We start from the raw sequence: 20,910 nt of genomic DNA, 5'->3' as shown, positions 1-20,910 counted from the left end.
TACTCTTTGTGCTTCATTTGTGGGCCTGTAAGGTAGTGGTGGACTAACGTTCATGGCAGAATGAGGACACAAAGCAGCAACCAGTTGTTTAGTGAGACTCTCCTGTGGCAACAAGCCCACACGTACACTCATTCAGTGTGGTTTGTATGAACCTCCACAGACACGCAGACATCAGTAAGTCCTTAAAAGCATCTCGGCACAGCTCCATCCAGCTTTGCAAACCTGAGTCACTTACGTGGGCAGCTTCTAAAGAAAGGACTTGGGCAATCAGAAGCAACCCAAATTTTCCATATGGCAATTAGATTCAGATAGCAGTGGCATAAATCATTGGAAATGGGACTCAGACGGACTTACTTGGGCCTGAAATTTGACCAAATTCCCACAGGCTGCATCAGATTCAGTCTCCACAATGGACTTGCACTAATTTCAGTTAGACAGATTTTTTTTCAGTTCCTGTACAGAGGAGCAAGTCAAGTTGCTTACTGTGTTTTACTCAGAAGCAGCTGCGATGCTTTGCCGATGAAATCACACTTGATGCAAATGAGCAGCAGCTAGCAGATTGTAAAACTGCTATTTAAAATACAACTTCTTACTGATAACATGAACCTTACTGGCCCTGGGTTACATCCCAATAGGTTATAGGGCCTGAAATGTCCTACCAAGAAACAGGGTTTTTCACACACACAAGCATATTATCATTTTAGCATCCAATTCTTCCACATCCTGTTTCTGTTCAATTCTGACAGTTCGACCACAGCCCTCCTCAGCTGCTGATCCTGCTCTGTGCACAACCAACGTCACACAGACAAAATGCACCAGGTAAACTCGTCAGCCAGTATCTAAAACAAGAGCAAATGTCACTGTCAGGGTCAGCACCAGTGCTCTATCTTCCCTGACTGCATTATTCTCTATATATTCAGGCTACCTGCTTTCCAACATACATTTAAAACTGTCAGTTTTTATTAACTATTCCAGCTACTTTTTCTTTCCTTCTTTAAAGTTGTCTTTTTCTTTTTAAAATTTAATCTTGCTTTTATCAGGAGTACATAATTCTGATTCGAAGTTGAACTGAGCTAGTTAAAGGAACCAAAAACCTGTTTCTGGCTAGAACTTTCAATATAAATACTTCTGAATTTAGAATTCCACTATCTGTACACAAACAACAGCTAAGAAATGCACAGCTGTATCTAGAAAAGACACCTATTAAATGTCTCCAGCTATAGGATCAAAAATGTCAACTCACATCTCAGCTATAATATAAACAGTTTTCCAATTCAGAGATTGAACCTTACCATTCATAGCAGACTGAGAAAGACAACATACATACCTGAGTGCTTGCACACACCCCCCACTCCCATATAAAATACATGCATAAATGACACTAGATCAGCTGATGTACACCTGAGCAATGGCAACCAAATAATAAAAAACAGGAGCTGGGGTTAGTTCTTACTAAACCAAAAATCCAAACCAAACAATACCGGAGGGACTCAAATAAATAAGGGAGTAGAGAAACCTTTGGTGCAGAGGGAAATGTAACAACCAAAACAAGAGAGCCTGAGTACTGCAAGGGGCTTCTGCCACTTCTCAAGGGTGGCATTAGGCATGAATTCCCCCATTAACATTGACAGCTGCCTGAAAAAGACAAGAGTTCGAGTTTTAATAGCATTGTACACCTGCAACGTTTTCAAATCTTTTAGACACACATATTTCCAGGTAGGAAAGCCCAGGCAAACCAGCAAGTGGTATTTATACCGGAGGAGGGAGTTAAGAGTATCCTTGTGAAACAGGGTTGCTAGACCACACCCACTTCCACACTTCTCTTGCTGTGGTTTCACCACCAGCTTGGGAACAAACTCAGCTGGAAGTACCACATTTTCTACTTCCTTCCACCTACTGCCATCCACCAGGACAAGACAAAGCCACACTACTCTTGAATCAGAGACTGGTGCAAATGATGAGCATTCCCTCCCTTTTTTGATACTATTTAGCTGCTACAAAGTCAGAGGCATCCTCAACATGGCAAGTACTGCAGAGTGTTTATAGAGGGGCAGCTGGATTACAGCAATCATCCCAAAAGGGGAAGAGAACATCTTGAAATGAGTGCAAGCCTGCCAATGCCAAGACATTTGCTGTTGCCTTTTCAGCAGATCAGCTGATGATACAGCAGTTCTAACAGCTGACTGCTCCTTTAACAAATATGCTCACGAGTGCAGCATGTAAATACAACAGTTGTCTCCAGTACTCACCAGCAGCCTCCAGCAGCAATGAAACTCTCACATGGAGACCAAGGACCAGTTACAGTCTTCAAGGTGCTCCCCTTGGGCTCTCCAGGTGTTTGAGGTTACAGCTGTATTCCCCAAATTTACAGTGACTACCAACCAATGCTATTCTGAGAGTTGCATATACATCTGGGATCCAAATAACATCACTAAATCATTCCCTAATTATAGAGGCTAAACAAAAAATAATTTAATGACCTTGTTACATTATCGTATTAAAAAGAAGACAGATTTTCCCAACAGGAATGAAAGTTATTTATTAAATCAGTCTGCCCATTCTCCCAACAGAAGCTGCCCTTGCAGGCTGCCAATGGGCTAATGACAGCCACTGTCCTTGCACCTCCTCTGGGGAAGCTGTTGTCAAAACTGAGCAACACAGAGGTGAAGGTGTATGGAGCTCGTGGGTGGGATGGAGTGGGATATGGACGAGCTCTCTTGGCTGACATCAAGCCCCAAGTCATCTCATTAGATGAAGCAGACGCCAACCCACTGCCTGTGTAAACTGTCCCTGAAGGAAAGGGTAGAGCAGATCCTTCCCTATCCCGCTCCACTCATCCTGCTGCTTACTGAGCCAGTGATGGTTACACTGTTCACATGCACAGTTAGTCATTTAATTTCCCACATGACTTTTGGGCCAAAAACCATTCCTGGAAGGGAAGGCACTACTGTTCTGACTTGGAAGCAAAGAACCAGAATAGAGACAAAGAGAGGTAATGTTTTTCTGGTCCTACTCGGACTCAGCTTTCAAATTTTAGACAACACTGCCATTAAAAAATGAGAACTCATTTTGTAGCTCCCCCCAGACTCACAGAAATTATGACTCTCTGATTTTAAATTAACTGTGATTCTAACTTAAATGTGACAGTAGAAAGAGAAGTGTTGAAGAAAACAGATCAATTAAATGCTGATTTTTAAAAGGAAGAAGAGTGAAAGGATTGGATAGAATCTGAACATGTAGGAAAAAGTATTGAAAAGAGGGAAGGGTCATTTACCAAGTAATCACTGAGAGCGAGGGCCTAATGAGATGTTTTGCCTGGGCCATTTCTAACCAGGAGTGATCCACAGGTGGCTGCTCCCTTCATTACAGATGCCAAATCTTGTCCTATAATTATGGGAGCAAAGAATTTTCTACAAATTGATAAAGTGCAGCACATGAGAACAAATAACATGCAGGGATGGGAGACAGCAGCACATAGAACAATTTTCTCTGGGTTGAGAAAGTGATCTGGGTGGACAGGCACAGCCACAGACCCCATACTTTGCTGACCGTTGCCTTATATGTGCTCTACATGTGGCACTTGGCACTGTGTTTGGATGCAAAGAGAGTATGCCATGCATTGTGTATTTACAGCTTGAGAGGAGAGTGACTAGAGCTAATGAACAATACCAATATATATTTCACAACCGTTATATCAGAAAAAGCATACTGTAATGCTTTCAAATAATTTTTAAAAGTGCATGAGAGATTGTGATAGATATGCACTGCTGGTATTATACAAAGGGTAAGAGGAAGGACAGGGAGCAGGAGGCCCTTGGCTGCAGCATGGCTCTGTTTTTGTGCTGACTGGCAGCAGCAGGGCAGGGTAGCTCACTGCTGCTTTGCTCCTTAAAGATGCCTCCAGGAGAAGGAGGGCACTCTCGGAATTGTGGTTCGGTGTGAAAGCAAAGACCATTGTCATGCTCGGTATCAGCTGAGCAGTCAGAGCTGGCAGCTTAACCATCACCCAAAGCACAGGGAGGGCTTTTAAGGAAGAGAGACTCTCCTAGCTGCAGGCACGTTTAAGGGGGTCATAAACTGGATTCCTGCATAGCGCTTGGACTCAGAGCTGCAGTACTGACACGGTATCCAAATAATGCCTATCAGTCGCTTCCTCATCTCAACAGCAGCTGTGTTTTCTGCAAGAGGAATGGTAGCTAAAAATAATCTGGCTTTGACTTCCTCTTTCAAACCCTCCAGTCTCTTCTAAAAAGATTTTTTTGTTCTCCCAGAAACAGCAAGGAGAATGTAAGAGACAAAACCAGAACGGTGACCTGCACAAAGGGAACAGCAGCATTAGAAAGCTCAGAGAACCGTAGGAAACTACAATAAAGATCAGGAATGGTAAAAAAATTGTCACAGTTTTGAGCAACATCCTGCAAATTCCCTTTGGCACTCGCAGCAAGCTTTCTGTTACGCCTTTACTTGTGTGACTCAATGGTGCTGAGGAAAAGGGGAATACAATCTGGATGTTTCTGAATGCAATCCATTTGCTCATTAAAACATATTAAAAGAAAGAACTGTGCTCAGTAATCATCAAATGCACTCTCATGTCTGCACAGAAGAGATTTTTACTCCCTCATAAATATGTTTTACTTTTAATTCTGTGTCATCCATAGATCCACAAAATATGTCAATCCCACACCAAACATGCAAATGGAGAAGAGAATATTCAATTAATCCTTCAGTAACACAGCATTATGTATTCTCATCCAAAAACAATTCTACAAATACAGGGCTGGTAGGCATGTCCAGACTGCTGCACGCAGCTTTTCATAATCCTTTTCATAAACAGACCTAATTCTATATTAAAATATGTAGGAGTTTCATATATAATTTTTCAATTGCAGTCCACAATTAGTCTGATACAGACTATACCTCAAAACTCCCCAAGGCAGCAATGATGATCTCTATTTGAATCTAGTCTTGCAGAAGATGCCCACTCCCAGTAGGCACCTCTGGACACTACCCACTATAAACAAAATCATAAGCAGAATTCAGACTGTGACTTACAAACCTGCTAACAGACCAATACCTGAAGTAAGAACAGTACAAGGGACAGAAAAAGAAATGGTGAATACATCTCCATCCTATTGTCTCAAATTCCAAATAAACATGTTGTACAATGTAAAGGGTTGAAAGTATACAAGAAAGCATGCCACTGTATATAGTTTATGTATTATAGCATATACCATGAGCTTTACCTATGGCATAGCCATTAACATGGCCTTATCCCTTCTCAAATCTCAACACCAGAAACCATAAGCAACTCTCTGAGTGCTGTAGCATGAACAGCCACCTCGCCCTTGGCCAAGTCAGAGTGAAGACAGGGCCACCACCTAAGCAGGGGATTAGGGGAGCTCCTCCTTCCTGTCCCTGAATCCTTTCCCCACTTGGCAGAAAGCAGCACTCTTCTCCCTTCTCAGCTGCACCCCCTCACCATTTCCTCCCACATCAGTTCCACTGTCACCACACTCTCATGCTTATTTCCTACTTTCTGGTTTCTTTGCTCAGCCTCACCGATGCAACCCCACACCCCAGTTTCAGGGGTTATCAAAGCTCTCTGGGCCAGAGATGATGGTGAGCCCAGACAGGGCTTGGCACCATCCATGGGCTGTCTCCCAGAGGTTTGGGGGGAAATAAATCACCTGTGTACCAAGGCTAGCACAGCAGCTCTGCAGCTCTGACAGGGGTAAAGGTAGCACTCTGACAGGTGCTAGCAGTGAACTGGGATCAGGGCTTCTCCTTCGGCACTATGGAACACCAGATAAGAAAAAGCAAAAATAATTAAATCTTTAAATATCATGGTAGGTGATGTTAAAAGTAATCACAAGAACATAGAATATTAAGTAGATTTTGGTACCTTTTTAATAGGAAAATGGAGAAAAACAGGAGCTCCAATAAACCACAACAAAGAAAGAGAGAAAGTAAAAGACCTGTAAACTGAATCCAAACATAAGCAATGTTTTATTGGGATATAGCAAGCAACCTATCAAATAGGGAACTGGTACAAACAGATTGAACAAGACTCTCTTTTAACAGAGATGTATGGTGATGAGACAGCTTCTTTCAGTTCTTAAAACAAGTATTCTAACTGTTAAGTAAAGCATTAAAAAAACCCCAATCATTACAACACCAAAGACAGACAGTATTAAAAATGTGCAGAATTTTACTTTTTACAAATTTCTGCATAATGTTAGAAAACAATCATAAATTAAAAAAGAAATAAAATTAAGCTTTTTTTGTTGTTGTTTGCAAAGGAACACAAACCTTTAAAAACCAACTATATTTTACATTGGACTACTATTAAAAACAGGTGAAAACAAGTTGAAAATTTAAAGAACAGCAAAAAATACACAACCCAGTTTCACCTGTCAGCAACACCTTCTGCTATCGAAGGAGTTATGTTAGTTGTATGTACAGCTTTAAACATTGCAGCATACCACGAGTAAACCTTAATAAGGTCAAAATAGGACCCTCTGCAAAAAAGGGTGACTTGGCAAGTGTCAGTCCCTCCTAAAATTAAAAGTAGGAATAATTTTAATAGGTCTTCAGTGTAAACTAAAACCTACTTTAACTGGTTTCTCTCTCCTAAAGATGCCTGTAAACTTTATTTGGGGTTGGTTTTATTTTTTTTTTTTTTTTGTATTTCAATTAATGAAATCAAGAACTTGTCTGGCTCAAAAATGAGAATGACATACCTCCCTTTTGTTCTGGATACAGTGATGTGGCTATCTCAACATGCTGACTGACACTTCCTAAAAGAGAAAATCATTATGTACTATGTAAAAAATACACACCACCTCTCTCAGTTCAGACTCAGTATATAGTATATTGCCAACTCTATCCAATAGGATATATATTGTAATTTGGTTTAAACTCTTAATAGATATATTCCCTCTTTACAAAGTTCCATCACATGAAACCAAATTGCTTATTTTTCCTTTGAGGTACAACATGACCCCAATGAGACAATTCGCTACAAAGAGTTGTTCTTTAGATGTTGTGTCTGTAGAGGTTTTACGTGATATTCATAGATTTTCAGCGCAGGCCCCAGTTTTAATGAAAGTCCAGTCAGTACATCATTTCTTGTCATCAACAGTAATGATTTGCCATCAATTTCCTATAAGAAGAATTAAAGAGTTGATAAAGACAAATGTACACATCTAACAGATGAGAATAGTCATGCAACAAAAGACTACTACAGAGAATCAGTCAGAAAAGAAATAGCAGCCTTATTTTCCTGAAGCCATGTTTATAGCTGCTAAATTCTGCTGTCTGCTTTTCAAGTGGTTCACCTGTGCTGACTAAAGGTATAAATACTATTTAGTCAAGCAAAAAATTCAAATAAGCCTAATTTCAAAATTCCCTCCTCGTAAACCTCTTTCAAATTAATAGCTACAAGTGCAGATTGCCTAATTATCAGCCATTAAGGGAAGGAAACCCTTAAGAAGGCAGCTTACTAAGTGCATTTCAGAATTACTATTGACAGCAACATGCAAGTTTAGGCTCATCAGTATCTGCTAATAACTTCAGGTGCCTTCTTTAAAAGGCCAACCTTCCCATGCATCTTGTGGGGGAAAACAAAGAGAAGACTCTTGCAATCAGAAATTTCAGAAGGGCCTAACTGGAGCTTGACACTCTGAGGTAACTTCTCTTCCTCCACTTACAAGGGAGGAGGAGAAAAGTGGCAACTTGCCAGCTGAGGTCTCAACAACCCGTACACTTTCCTGCTTAAATATAATTTGTAAATCCGAGATACGGTGGCACTTTTTTCTCTCAGACCTTGACCTTCTGACCTGTTTAGGTTAGAAATCCTGTAGGCTTTGGAGCTTTTTTCCATCTCAAAACCTTGTCATATGTTTGAAAACTACCTCTAAATGACTTTTCAAAGGTCAAAATGGAAAAGAAAGAATCCACATCCCTCAACTCCCTCCTCCATTTTAGACACGGGATCATCCTTTTCGTCACACATTCCTACAGTTCAGTGACACTGCACTACTCCAGAAACAGGAGTTACAGCTACACAACAATGCATTGATTGGTGTCTCATAACACAGCCAGACCTCCAAAGGGCATCACAGCCCAAAGAAGCCTTATCTGGCATTCTCCTGCACTGGACTTCACTCTGCTGTTGCATTCTTTTTTTACTTTTAATTAAGGAAACCCCCACTGTTAAGTGTTGGATTTGTTATCAATAGCCAACAATGAATTCAAATGCTGGCATATTGTTGTTGTCCTCTAATATATTGCCAAAATTTAGTATTTTTATAAGTATTATAAATGTCACACATCAATTTATCAAACTGCAGCATGTTCCTTAGGAATATTAAATGTTGTCTTGGAAATGTTAGAGATCCCATTCTTGATTAGAAGTCAACATGAAAAGAGGAAGATACATATTACAGTTCAGCATGAATTTGTCCAGACTGATCTCTCTTACAATTCGATAAAGTTTATAAATACAAAATACATGGACAAACCACAGTACAGTCAAAGATCAACTGAAAGTGGAATTTCTTTACAATACCCCCAGGATACATAAGACTGTTAATCCCTCAGAGGAGCACAAAGTAACATTATGTCTAAAAGAAAAAAAGTTTCCAATAACTTTTTACCCAATTAGAGCAGGTCTCTTTCCAATTACTGTGGAGAATGTTAATGGTTAAAACCAGTTTCTATCCTCTCTTTTCCACTCGTCACAATTCTTTCTGTGGGAATTTTGACACCAGTGAGTATTTTGCTCATTGCTATGACCGATCTGAAGTTGCTTTTCTGCTGCTGTTCAACGATGCTATGGAGGAAGAACAGCCTCCAGCTTGGTAGGATCCCAATGAAGTAAATCCAGTACCTGGAACAGGAGAAACTCCAAGAATAGGAAAAAAGCATCTATTCCTTCCCCTTCTTCTTCTACAGGGTTCCCTGTGATTTCTAGAAGTGCTGGTAACTATTAAAGCTTTCATTGAATAGAAAACTGATTCTTTAACATCTGTGTAGAAATGAGTGATTATGTATTCAGAGTTCAAGCATTTTATATCTTTGTGTGTATTGTAAGCTTTACCTCTTCCACTTCCTTTAAGTTTCCACATAAACATGCTTCTGCAGAATTGTCACAGTTACTCCATTTTTTGGCACCAGGTAAGATTTTGTATGCTTTAGTGACTTCTCTGATTTCTTCTCTGCTACTTGCCTATTTTCTGTATTTTTTGAGGGGGATGCAACTTCAATGCCAGCTTTCAGTATGCCTTTTTTTATGTTACCTGCAGAGAGACACCTCTGCACAACTAGAGCTAACAGTAATTTCCCACTGTGCCTGGATGATCTCAACAGCAGTTGAATATTGTCTTCAGCAAAAAAAACAGAGGACTGGTTAAGCTTCAAGTCCTCCCACCACTCCTTCTGCCCTCTCTGAGAACTGCAAGGTTTTACAGCACAGGCCACGTGAAAGCATGGCAGCCAGCATGTTCCCACACTCCTCTGTGCCGTGGCTCTGCCAGAAAGCAACAGTGGACACCAGCTGGTACCAAACCCCAGATTCCCTTCGGGTAAGGGACTGCAGTGAGGCCAGGAAACCAGCACTGGGCTTATCTGGCTATCGCAGGACTAATGGGTAAGAAGCCACATGGGCAATAACAAAGGTCACAGCACTAGCATGTCTTGAGACTTTCAAACAGCTTCAGTCTTGGAGTGAGCTACAGCCCCCTCTGCTCCCAGGGCTCCTAGAGAAAGCCCAGCCACATGCTGGCAGGCAGCATTTCTTTGAAAGTGTTCACACCTTCACCCTGCATCTGGTATTCCTCCCTCTTTAGGTATCCTCAACTTCTTGGCTTGTCTGATTTGCTTGCTGATGTTATGATTTTTTATTACTGGGCAGCATCTTTGAGTTGAATGTGTTTTTATCAGTGAGCTCTTTTGATTTGCTGACATCAGTGGAACTCCAAGAAGGAATAAGGTATGATCATCATACAACAATCACTCCTTACCAGCACTTACAATACGGTTTTAATAAAACATTCTGCAGCTCTTAAAATGTCTTCTCATAGTCCTTAAAATATTGTAAGACAAATTCAGGTCTTAAAAATTTTTTGAGTCACTTGTTTTAGGCAAGTCCAGATGTATTCAGATTCATCAAAAGAAAGTTGGACTTTGCTACTGTTGTGTAAAACCTGAACATAATAACAGATTACATTCTGGGCTATGGATGTTTTGTAAGGAAACCATTGTGCTACCCCTACCAAAGCAGTTCAGTGGTAAACAATTTCCCAGTGTTGTAGGTGACTGAATACTTTCCTTTACCACTTACAACCTCATTCTTTTTCCAGTACATAGTCAGGGCAGTAGCAGATCTGGTTTCTAGGGGCCCATGCAAATGGCAGAGGAAAACAGAGATGGCCAAAACTTCGGCTGCATGACTGGTGCTCTATAGACAGAGCATGGCTGGGATTCAAACTGAACCTGTCTGCACTGCCATACCTGGAAGATCCTGATAACAGATCATAAGAAGACAGAGTTAAAGTTAGTGGCTAGTAAATAGTGTAGAAGAAACTGAACACCACCACTGGTAAGAGGTTAGGGATAGGGTTGTTTATGGGGCTGTTTCTGATCCAGACAGGGAACAGGCTGGCAGAGCTGCTATGTAGAACCAGGTACTTGCTGCTCCTTGTGCTGCTAATGGAAAGGAGGGGCAAAGAAGTGGCAATGACTTCTGCAGTGATTGTCCATCCCACAGCTCCTAGCCACATCCTGGTGGCAGCTGTCTGCCTCTGTCTCCAAGGCTTTAGCATAAAGTGACACTGGCAGTGGAATCACAGCCACATTTCTGCACATGCCTATCCTAGCAGAGTCCTCAGTTATCGTACTGAAGCCACTTGCCCTCACTGCAGAATACTAGTAAAACCTTTACACTCCACTTCCCTGCTGTTTTCCATAAGGCTGTTGCAAATTGCTTTGCCAAAACTCGTGAGTCAGCCTCACCTTGCTGCTGAAAGATCAGTAGTAATTACTGCAGTATTATTGACAAGCCAGCTGAGGTGCAGAGAGGTTAAGATATTTGATGAAAGTCAGAAGTATCTGTCAGTACAAGATAAAAACTCCCAGAGGCCACAATCACTTTGTCTGTGTGGGTTTTTAAGCCACATTTCCAGAGCTGTTGAGGAGACATGGATGCTGGTATAAAGGAATGGACACACTCAAACGTTTTCTTTTTTGGTCTGTTTACCCATCTTCAAATTCTGAAGAATGAGTAGCAGCTGGAGAAAGAACCTTCATCTGCAACTTGCCAGAGAATCACCCAATGGCAGGCTTTTCAACCCCAAGAATAAAGATACAAAAGATACTTCATTATATTCATCAGTTACACTCAGATGGGATTTCACAGACACAGTGCTGAAGGGCAGCAACATTAACCTGATCAACGATGTTATTTCATATGAGATGCACAGTGTCCCTGCAAAGCTGCCAATAACTTGCACTAGCCCACTGCCTTGGAAGGTCAAGACATCTGTTTTGATAACTAAGTACAAATGTTGGTGACTAATTTCCTGGTAGTTGCACTTAAACCTACAGATTTATCAGGGAAGGTGCTGAACTGACAATCTGGAGATGTAAGTTACTCCCCTATGGAACAGGTGGGCTGTAGGCCAAGTAAGCTGACTTCCCTATTCTGCTCCCTTTACCAGTTTGCTGGCAGGTGAGTTACAAGGGGCCATATGACTGTTAAGCTCTTTGCTGATCAAATCTACCAGAAGAAGCCATCCATCAGCATCAGCAGCTACAAGGCCCAGAAACAAAGACCCAACCTCTTTCTCAGACTGTCATACGAACACATTGCTCCCCTACCAACTTATCCTTTCCCTGTTCACTTGTACTGCCAAGTTCACTGTAACACAGCAGCCCCTTTTTCACCCTACACCTTCAGAAAAAACTTGTTGCTTAGGAGCCCCATGTTTTATAAATACTCATGAGTGTACTTGCACAATACACTAAGAAAGAAGGGAATTACTATTCAAGACAATGAAATTGAGTGTGTTGTACAGGAAGACTTGAGTTCAAGCCAGAAAATTTGTTTAGATTTCTCATCTTTCTAATGACTATTTTAAACAAACTCCAACTCATTAGCCACAGCTTGCAGAAAAATATTATTACTCAAAGTTCATAGTCCCATGGATTGTCATCCAATAACAGACTCAAATTCCCTCATTAATGTGAGATTTTCACTCCCATTTTACAGTATATAGTCAGGCCTATGGCAAAAACATGCAACATGAGAAACTGGTGGCAGTCAGAAGGTGTTTGATAACAGGTTTACCTGTTCTTGAAAAGCACTGGCTTGTTCTTCAAATCCAGCTGTTCTGAAATAATTCACAACATCAGTAACAGCCCAGTCAGCAGGATCTGGAGGTCTCCCGTTCTCTACTGAACTGCAAAGTGAAAATCCAGACAAGTAGTCACTAAATGCGTGCAGAACATCTGCTGCTTCTTTGTGCACACCACACGTACAGCCCCTCCCTCCTTGTTTCTGCAGGAAAAGTATTCTTGGACGCACCTCCCTCTGCCCTGATACAGAACAGTCATTCCTGTTCTTTTCCATGTCAAAGACCTAATGCTGGGGACAACTCCCAGGTACCTCTCCCTTCAGAAAAGAAGAAAATATAGGAATCTTCACATCAGCCAAAGGTATTCAGTCAGGATCTTCCTACAAGTGCGCTGCCTTTGCTGTTGGAGAATGAAGACTGCCATAACTGAGGATCCAAATTCCTGTCCTTCAAGCCTTCAGCTTGCTTTCGGCTACCAAGTACCTAACGAATTGTGTGTCGATTATTCTTTTCCCAGATGAGACTGGGCTTCCTTGTAACATGGCTAGAAATTACTGGTAACCATCTTTACCTTATAAAAACAACATCAAATAATAAAACACAAACAAACAACATCGCCCCCCAAAAAAGAAAACCAGAACAAAACAAAAAAGAGGCACCAAATGATTGCACTTATTCTTAATATAGAAAATTTTTCATGTTTTTGGACTCATCTTCAGACAAATCTATGGACTTCCTAAATAACTATGAATCTGAGAAAACATCTGTTAAATGCAATCAGAATTAATTCCTTCTGTGATTAACCTCAGGCAAATGTTTTCCACAGCAGCAAAACCAACCAAACATTCATATTACTATCCTTATTCTGCCTTTCTTTTCCTCAAACTGGAATCACTATATCACAAAGATAACCTTTGTGTATCTAAAAATTCTTGGTAAAAGACACACAGTGAGCTTGATTGCCTTTTCTATTGGGATTTATGAGGATGAAGAGCAAGACATCAAAGAGTTTCTCTAACATGTTTCTCCAACTGAAAGTCCTGAAGTTCATGCCAAATATTTTTCACTGTTCTGCATGCTTAACCATAACACTAATGAAGAAATATTGAAAATGTACAGATCAGGACAGAAGTCAGAATCCTGTCCTTTTCAGGGCTGAAGCTGAGCAGCAGGACTTGGATTTCAACAGCCCCAGCTGGAAAAGACACGCAGATTATACTCTGCTGACACCATTTTTGTTCTGTCCTCCAAATTTTTCTTTTCCAGCTGTCACCACCTCTGCCTTGCCTGGACTTGTACGTCTTTCAGCAAAATAATCAGGATGTCAACCATTTTTCAAACCAGCCAAACAGAATCACACAGAGTGCCTCCCATCACTGTTTCTACAACATCCCAATTTCTACAGCTTTCCGAGCCCTGGGAAGGAGGACTCCTGAAAACAACAGTTTTTGCATCTCCCCTAACTCTTGAAATGTTCCTGTCAATATGGCAACAAAATCTGACTGCAGGGACTCATCCACAATCTATGCTGCACTTGGCCTTCTAGAAGCAGTTTCTTTCACTTATCACATATCTCAGAGCAATAAGCAAAGGACCAGAGTTTCTTACTTTTGCTCATCACATAATGACTTACTTCATGAATTGCTTCTCTGATTGTGATTACATAGAAAGCAACACTCAGTAAAATTGAACATGGGACTATCTGGTCTTATCAGAGCTGCATTTTTTTTCTTTCTATTTTTTTTAAGCCAAAGAATGCCTTTCTCTTAAGATTTTTCAGTGTTGTGCACATTCTGAAGCCTAAGAAGTAAAATGTTGAAAACACCACACAAAATCTACACGTATTTATAAAAGCAGAATTTGAAGAATTATATTATATTATATTATATTATATTATATTATATTATATTATATCTTTGCACTTTCCCTACATTATAAACTATCACTTCCAATGACTCATCTTCTACTTAAAAATAAACAAACAAAACCTCAACAACTCAGTATTAGAAAAAACTCTAGGAGATACCGAATTTAATCCTTCCTAAACAGCAAATAAAAAGTTCAATCTGTAAAAATACATCCTGACCATAATTTGCTTACTTCTCCAAACATTTTAATTTCAAGTTAAATATGGTCCCAAACCCTCCTTCCCACAGTTTTTTATCAGCCCAGGTGTGTTGGGGTTTTTTTGTAGCTTTTATTTTATCACTAGGGAACTACAGCTTGGTCCAGCCCCATCCCAGGCCCAACTGCAGTGACTTCAGGGGCTCTATCTCTGTCATTAACTAATTGCAGGAAATAATTGCAAGTTCCTTCCTCAAGGAATAGCATCATGCTGGACCTCGAGTGGAGCCAATTTCCACAGCTACAGCTGCAGAAGACTGGAAGGATGTGGCAGACTGCTGGAGGCTGGCTGGATTTTAACCCATCTACCCACACAGATGCTCATTTAGCACTTTAACAGTCTCCTCCTTGCCCTGCTGTTGACATGGCTCTATTCTTTAAACAAGGAAAGTGAACATATAACATCCATAGCTTAGCCATACATTGCTTTATGCCTGACATCCTGGATGCTGTAAAAGGACTTAAGAGGACTGGCATTTTAGGCTTTGACAGGAGGTACTAGATGCACTGACAACGTATAAAGATTAGGTTTGTCTGTTTTTCACCAGTGTCCCTGTGCCTTTATTGCCATCATGTGGCAGAAGCAGCAAAGTCTGAAAAGCCATAGCTGAGAACAAACAGATTTTATCCAAGCTATTTATAACCACTTCAACAAAGTGTCAAATACTTCCTTTGTAGATAAGCACACAAACATACTATATATATTCATCTAGAAACCACAGCCCTGATCAGTTTAATTACATTTCCCATCCATTCTAAAAAGCCACCTTAGCAATCAGTATTTGAGCCTTTTTCACTGAAGCCTTGGGGAATATGATTAAATGTGAACTGTCCTTGCTTTGACTGCGACCCTTCTCCTCCCACCAGAGTACTCATTGTAGAAGCCAGACTGTCAACTGAAGGTGGCTTCTGAGGGACATACACAATAATCCATTCACAGTCACTGAATAGGAAAATGCTCTTTATGTTGGTGTGGTATAGCCAGCATCTCAAGTGAAGGGGCAGGACGCTGATTTTAATGGCTGCCATCAGATCTTTTGATGCTGTGTCATAATCAGGTGTTTTATCAGCATCCTGAAGTGACCGTTATTATTATTGATATTACTCTAGTGCCTGGTAGCCTAAGCATTGTCTTGTTGTCTTGGATGGCTTATGTAAAAGGGATCTGAAGGAGAAGAATGAGCTGCAGCTGCGCAGAAGTGCTGCAGTTCGAGAGGACAGACAAAGAACGCACTCTAGTATCTTTCTTTGTGGTTTGTTGTTGGGTTTTTTTTTTCTTTTAATATACATGCATATGTGTACATCTATCTCAGCATGGCTTCTATAACCATAAAGCAGCAAGGCCAGATTTTTCCACACAGAACTTCACTTCTCAGATCATGGCTTCATTCAAAATTGCTAGTCCTAATCCAAGAATTTCTGACCTTTAAGGATAAGTAAATGCCTACAAAACAGTCCCTATTCCTTAACCTGCAGTTTACCACATAAAAGGAAACAGTAGAGCAGTGCACACCATATCTGTCTTATTCCCATCATAGGTCTGAAGTAAAAACCCGGCAGTTTAGGGCTTCTCCAAGAAACAGCTTAAGATATCTGTTTCAGAAGAGAACTGACACTGAGTGATATGCTGCTGCTACTTCTCAGCCACTAGACAGGTGGGCTGACAGCAGAGAAGGGCGTATGTCTTTCTGAATGAGACAGAAAGCAGATTTCCACACAGGACACTTCTCTCCATTAGGCACTGGTTCTGCAAAAGCCATGAGCACACAGGTGAGCAGAGGTAGAATATTGGTTACAGTGCTACCACTTTCTCTAGTTGAGAGGAAAAAAAATTAATGGAGGAAGGTGTACTCCTAACTCAAGTTACCAGCTTCTACATCTCTCCACTGCTATACAGTCCTTCCACACACCTCCTCTAAGCAACTCAGTGCCCTAGAGTCTTCTATTTCAAAGTTGAAATACAATAGAAATAGTTTAGAACAGACAAGGTTTGAAATGAGCAAAGATGGAGACACCCACAGTTGCCAATCACATTAGGTCAAAGGAAAACTACATTCGAAATCCATGTCCTGTTTACAGAAATGGAACACTTCGAATTCACTTACTTTTTGACATCCAGAGAGCCATTTTCCTTGTTTTCCATGTCAACAATTAGCATGGGGAGGATAGAGGCTTCTTTTACTTCAGCAACTGATTAATAGGGAGGGGAAAAAAGCAGTGTGTAATTATTGCTAGTATGACAAGAACAACATAATGTAACAGAAACAAGCATTCTACAGGGACACAAGCATGTTTCCACCTGAGAGCAACAGTGCTGTCAAAGACTGATTTTCTCAGAAGCTTGGCAAAGCCAACAGGAGCTAATGAACTAGAAAAAAGTTGACCTGTGCTTCAAACACAAGAAATATTTATTGCCTGAAAATCAAGGAGTTTGATCCTTTTTAAGTGTTAAAATATTGATCAAATTATATATTCATATACATGGAGACTGACCTACAATATACAGCTGCGTATCAAGAGAGCTTAACAGGCCTTCAGTCAGCCTGTGAGGGGTCCAAACAGACGCACGATCTTATCCTTAGAGAGGTTTGGAAATCATAGCCTTGCTTTACAAATGGGCACTCTGGGATACAGACGAGCACAGTCATTTTTGCCCATCTCACACATAAAAAGGGTAAGCAGAATTACTAATTGAGCACCAAGCTCCTGAGGCTTACATCAGTATCTTATCCCTAAGACCATCCTTCCTGCGCTAGCTTCTTTTATAGGTATAGTATATCAAACTCCAAAAAGGGAAGGAGCACATGAAGCACAGAGGAGAAAATCCCATTAATTTCCCTCCTCACTGCGTGCTGCAGTACTTTCACCACATAGCTTTTTCCACCACTCCACAAAACACGCAGAAATGACCCGAGCCTTTCCTTTCTGTTCTCAAGTAAGCCATTTCTGTTTTAGAGAGCACCAGAGAACTGACCAAGGACTCAGGATGTTCTTGCTGTGTAGCATTAATGGATGCCAGTGAAATGGCACAAGCTCTGGGAAGTACATAACAGGGAAATCATGCTCCTCAGCTAAAACTTTGCAAAAATAGAGAACTGCTATTAACACTGCTGTTAAAAAAAAAAAAAAAAAAAAAGGATCCTTTATTAAACATCACGTAAAGCACCAAGAAGACAGTAACAAACTAATCGAAAAGATGCTTGCTGCAGCGCTGACCGAACAACTCCACGTCTTGCCCCGAATCACTTCTTGGTTCACCTGAGGTGACTGCAGGCGACACCCGCACCGCACTACCTGCCGGACGCCCCCGCTCCGCGGCCGCGCAGCTCCCGGCGCCCCCCGAGCTCGGGGCGGGCACCGCCCGCGGAGCCCCCGGGGCTGCCCTTCCCCGCGGCCCCGCCGGGGCTGTGACACCCGTTCACCGTGTCACGGGCACCCCCGCGCCCGCTCGCCTGCACCGCATCGTCAGCTCTGCCTGGGGCGGGGGAAGCGAGGCAGAAAAACCTACCTACGAGCAACTAAACCAGTGCATGGTCCCCGGCTGCTGCGGAGCGCCGGAGCCCGCGGCCCCCGCCCCCCCGGCGGCAGCGGGCGCTGCGCGGCGGCTCCGAGCGGCGGCGGGCGCGGCCCCGCCCGGGCCGTGACGGGCCCGCCCGCGTCATGGCCGCCGCCTTAAAGGCGCCGCGCCGCGGGGCCGCGCCCGCCGGGAGCGGCGGGGCTCCCCCGGGGCTCCGGCAGCCCGGGCACGGAGCGGGGCGGGCAGGGAGCGAGCGACGCCCCCGCGGCGCTGCCGGCAGCGCGTACCTGCGGGGCAGCCTCGAGCAGCGCCGGGGCGTGCGGGCACGGCGGGGCCGACCTGCCGGCGGCACACGGGGAGCAGCGCTCCGCTCCCGGTTCGGGACCTGAGTGCCTTGGGACCTCCGTGTGGACATTTCTACTCCTACCGAGCGACACTGCCGCTCTCAGTGAAGTTCGTCTCCATGAGGAAGGCAGCCTTAGAGAACACGGTGCCGGTTACACACTCTTTTGGTCAGGTAAACCCAGAACCGAAAGGCATCTCTCGGGTGTAGGCTTCATGATTAAAAATTCTGTTGTTCCTAAACTCGAAAATCTGCCGACAGGTCACTCTGACCGCATTATCTCCCTATGCCTTCCACTAAACAACAAGCAACACGTTGTCCTCTTTAGTATATATGCCCCAACTCTCCAAGCTGACTCTGCCAAAAAAGATAAATTTTACACCGACCTGCGCCGCCTTACCCAAAAGGTGCCTGCAGATGATAAGATTGTTATCCTTGGTGATTTCAATGCCAGAGTGGGAAAGAACTTTGAAGCCTGGAAAGGAGTATTAGGCAAGCGTGGTGTTGGAAACTGCAACGATAATGGTCGACTTCTGCTGGAATTCTGTGCGGAGCAACAGCTCACCATCACTAACACTATCTTTCAGCAGAAAAACAGTCTGAAGACAACCTGGATGCACCCCAGATCTAAGCATTGGCACCTCATTGATTATGTCCTGATGCGACGGAGAGATGTCCGCGATGTCCTCCATACCCGTGTGATGCCCAGTGCAGAATGCCAAACAGACCATCGGCTGGTGCGCTGTAAACTCAACTTCAGTCTCACATTCAAACCTAAAAGGGGCAGCATCCCAAGGAGGAGACTCCAAGTTAACAGTCTCCAATCAGCCACAGTGAGAGACAGATTCCAGGCAGATCTTCAAACTAGGCTCAAAAACCATTCCATCGATTCTACAGATGCCTCTCCTGAAACACTTTGGCACCATATTAAAAACAGCATCCTGCAGTCCTCTGAAGAATCCTTAGGGTTCTCCTTCAAGAAGAACAAGGACCGGTTTGATGAAAACAGTCAAGAGATCCAGGAATTGTTGGAGAAGAAGAGATCTGCTCACCAAGCACACCTTGCACTGCCATCCTGTCACGTAAGAAAAGCAGCCTTTTGTCTTGCATGCAGCAAGCTCCAACAGAAACTCCGTGACATCCAGAACAAGTGGTGGATCGATCCAGCTGAAAAAACTCAATTATGCGCAGATATGGGTGATCACAGCACTAAAATCACCAGAAAACTGGACTTCTGTGCAAAGGACTGCAGACATGACTTCCCCAACCACTTCATTTTGTCTGACATACGCTGTTAAATAAATAACCAAAGCTTGTAAAAACTGTGCAAATAACAGCACTCAAGCATCAACAGAAGTGTTGAGAACAGAGAGCAGTGACAGTCCTCACTCCTTTGGATTTAAATAAATGCAGATAAACAAGATAAACAGAGTATTAAATGTAGTGCACCCTAAAGAAAACCCTCTTTAGTTCACATCCCAAAGCATACTGTAAAACATGGCATATTTGTGTTGGACAAGTAAGCCAAGCAAGGCAATTCTTTTCTGTTTCTCAAGAAATAAGCATTCTGAATGAGGCCATAATGAGTTTTCTGCATCAGCTGGTTTCTAACTTTGGTAATGAACTGACATTTGAGGATACAAATATAAATGAGTTATTTTACTCACACTCTCCCCTTCCTTCCATCATGTTCTTCAATTAATTCTTTGAGTATTTAAAGTGAGGCTCACACAGTACATGCGTTTCTTCTAGAGGACCTTGAACAGCAAAGAGAGGAATTTTAATAAAATGGGTTATGGAAAAATTCAATGCAGAATATAATCTGTGGCTTGTATTTTCATTCATTGGGGTAGGGTAATTTAATTATAATGAAATTACGTCTGGAGGGAGACAAAACAGAAAAGCGAATTAGTCTTTTGTTTGACTATTTGCATCCCACTTCTGGCAAAAAAAAAAAACAACCAACAACAGTTTCCAAGCTGTGCAAGGGAACAAAGTGAGACCAGGGTTGGTAGCCCTGACTGACTGTGTCTCACCTTCTGCTGTCACACGGGGGAAACACACAGAGCTCAGCGCAGGTATCGGACACCAGTCGACCCTGTTTTCTGGGTATTGGAAAAGGCCAGAAAAGGCTATCATTTTTTTGTCCCTGCCAATGAAAACAGTAGATGAAGACAAAATGCACCATGCATGTGGCAGAGTGTAGCGCCCTGTTAGTTGTGCAGTGGATACTGAGTTTCAGCTCCCCCAGAGCTAAGTAAAGCCCTTTAAACCTTCCTTATTCCAGTGTCCTGGGTAGAAACATGGTTAAACACAGGGAAAGCTGAATGAGGAAACAACGCAGGACTTGCGTGGTTTCCCACTGAGGGAAGCCGCCCTCCAAAAGCTAGCCTTATGCAGAGCAGAATGGGCCGTATCCCTGTATAAAATAGATATTCCTTTGCCACCACGGCCCGCCCGCTCGGTGCCCTCAGCAGGACGGGCCGGGACACGGGCCGCCCTCACCGCGGCGCGGGGGTTGCCGGGAGCGGGGCCCTTCCCCTCCCGGCGGGTCCTCCCTTCACCTCACGGCG

At 42.6% G+C, this 20,910-nt stretch overlaps 2 protein-coding genes across 4 annotated transcripts in view; both read right to left on the bottom strand.

Annotated features, from left to right (window-relative positions):
- DNASE2B (deoxyribonuclease 2 beta) overlaps positions 1-12,458 on the bottom strand; it is a 35,205-nt gene extending 22,747 nt beyond the window's left edge. Inside the window, exon 1 of the mRNA XM_064663928.1 lies at positions 12,347-12,458. The gene's annotated coding sequence lies outside the window, so the exon portion shown is untranslated. The remainder of the gene's footprint in view (positions 1-12,346) is intronic.
- On the bottom strand, positions 5,885-20,862 carry SAMD13 (sterile alpha motif domain containing 13). Of its 3 annotated transcripts, XM_064663929.1 has the most exons (5): positions 20,374-20,862; positions 20,005-20,094; positions 16,583-16,667; positions 12,347-12,458; positions 5,885-7,162 (listed from the first exon to the last, which is right to left on the bottom strand). In XM_064663929.1, the coding sequence occupies exons 2-5, from the start codon at positions 20,024-20,026 to the stop codon at positions 7,019-7,021; spliced, it is 363 nt and encodes a 120-aa protein (XP_064519999.1). In that variant the 5' UTR covers positions 20,027-20,094; positions 20,374-20,862; the 3' UTR covers positions 5,885-7,018. The 3 variants fall into 3 exon arrangements, with proteins under 3 accessions (XP_064519999.1, XP_064520000.1, XP_064520001.1); XM_064663930.1 differs by lacking the exon at positions 20,374-20,862 and having other exon boundaries at positions 20,005-20,287; XM_064663931.1 differs by lacking the exons at positions 20,005-20,094; positions 20,374-20,862 and adding an exon at positions 17,986-18,099.
- Between the last annotated feature and the right edge of the window lie 48 nt (positions 20,863-20,910).

The sequence above is a fragment of the Pseudopipra pipra genome, chromosome 9, assembly GCF_036250125.1.
Source record: "Pseudopipra pipra isolate bDixPip1 chromosome 9, bDixPip1.hap1, whole genome shotgun sequence".
NCBI lineage: Eukaryota > Metazoa > Chordata > Aves > Passeriformes > Pipridae > Pseudopipra > Pseudopipra pipra.
Note: the sequence above shows the minus strand (reverse complement) of the source record. Positions and strands in the feature narration are given on the sequence as shown.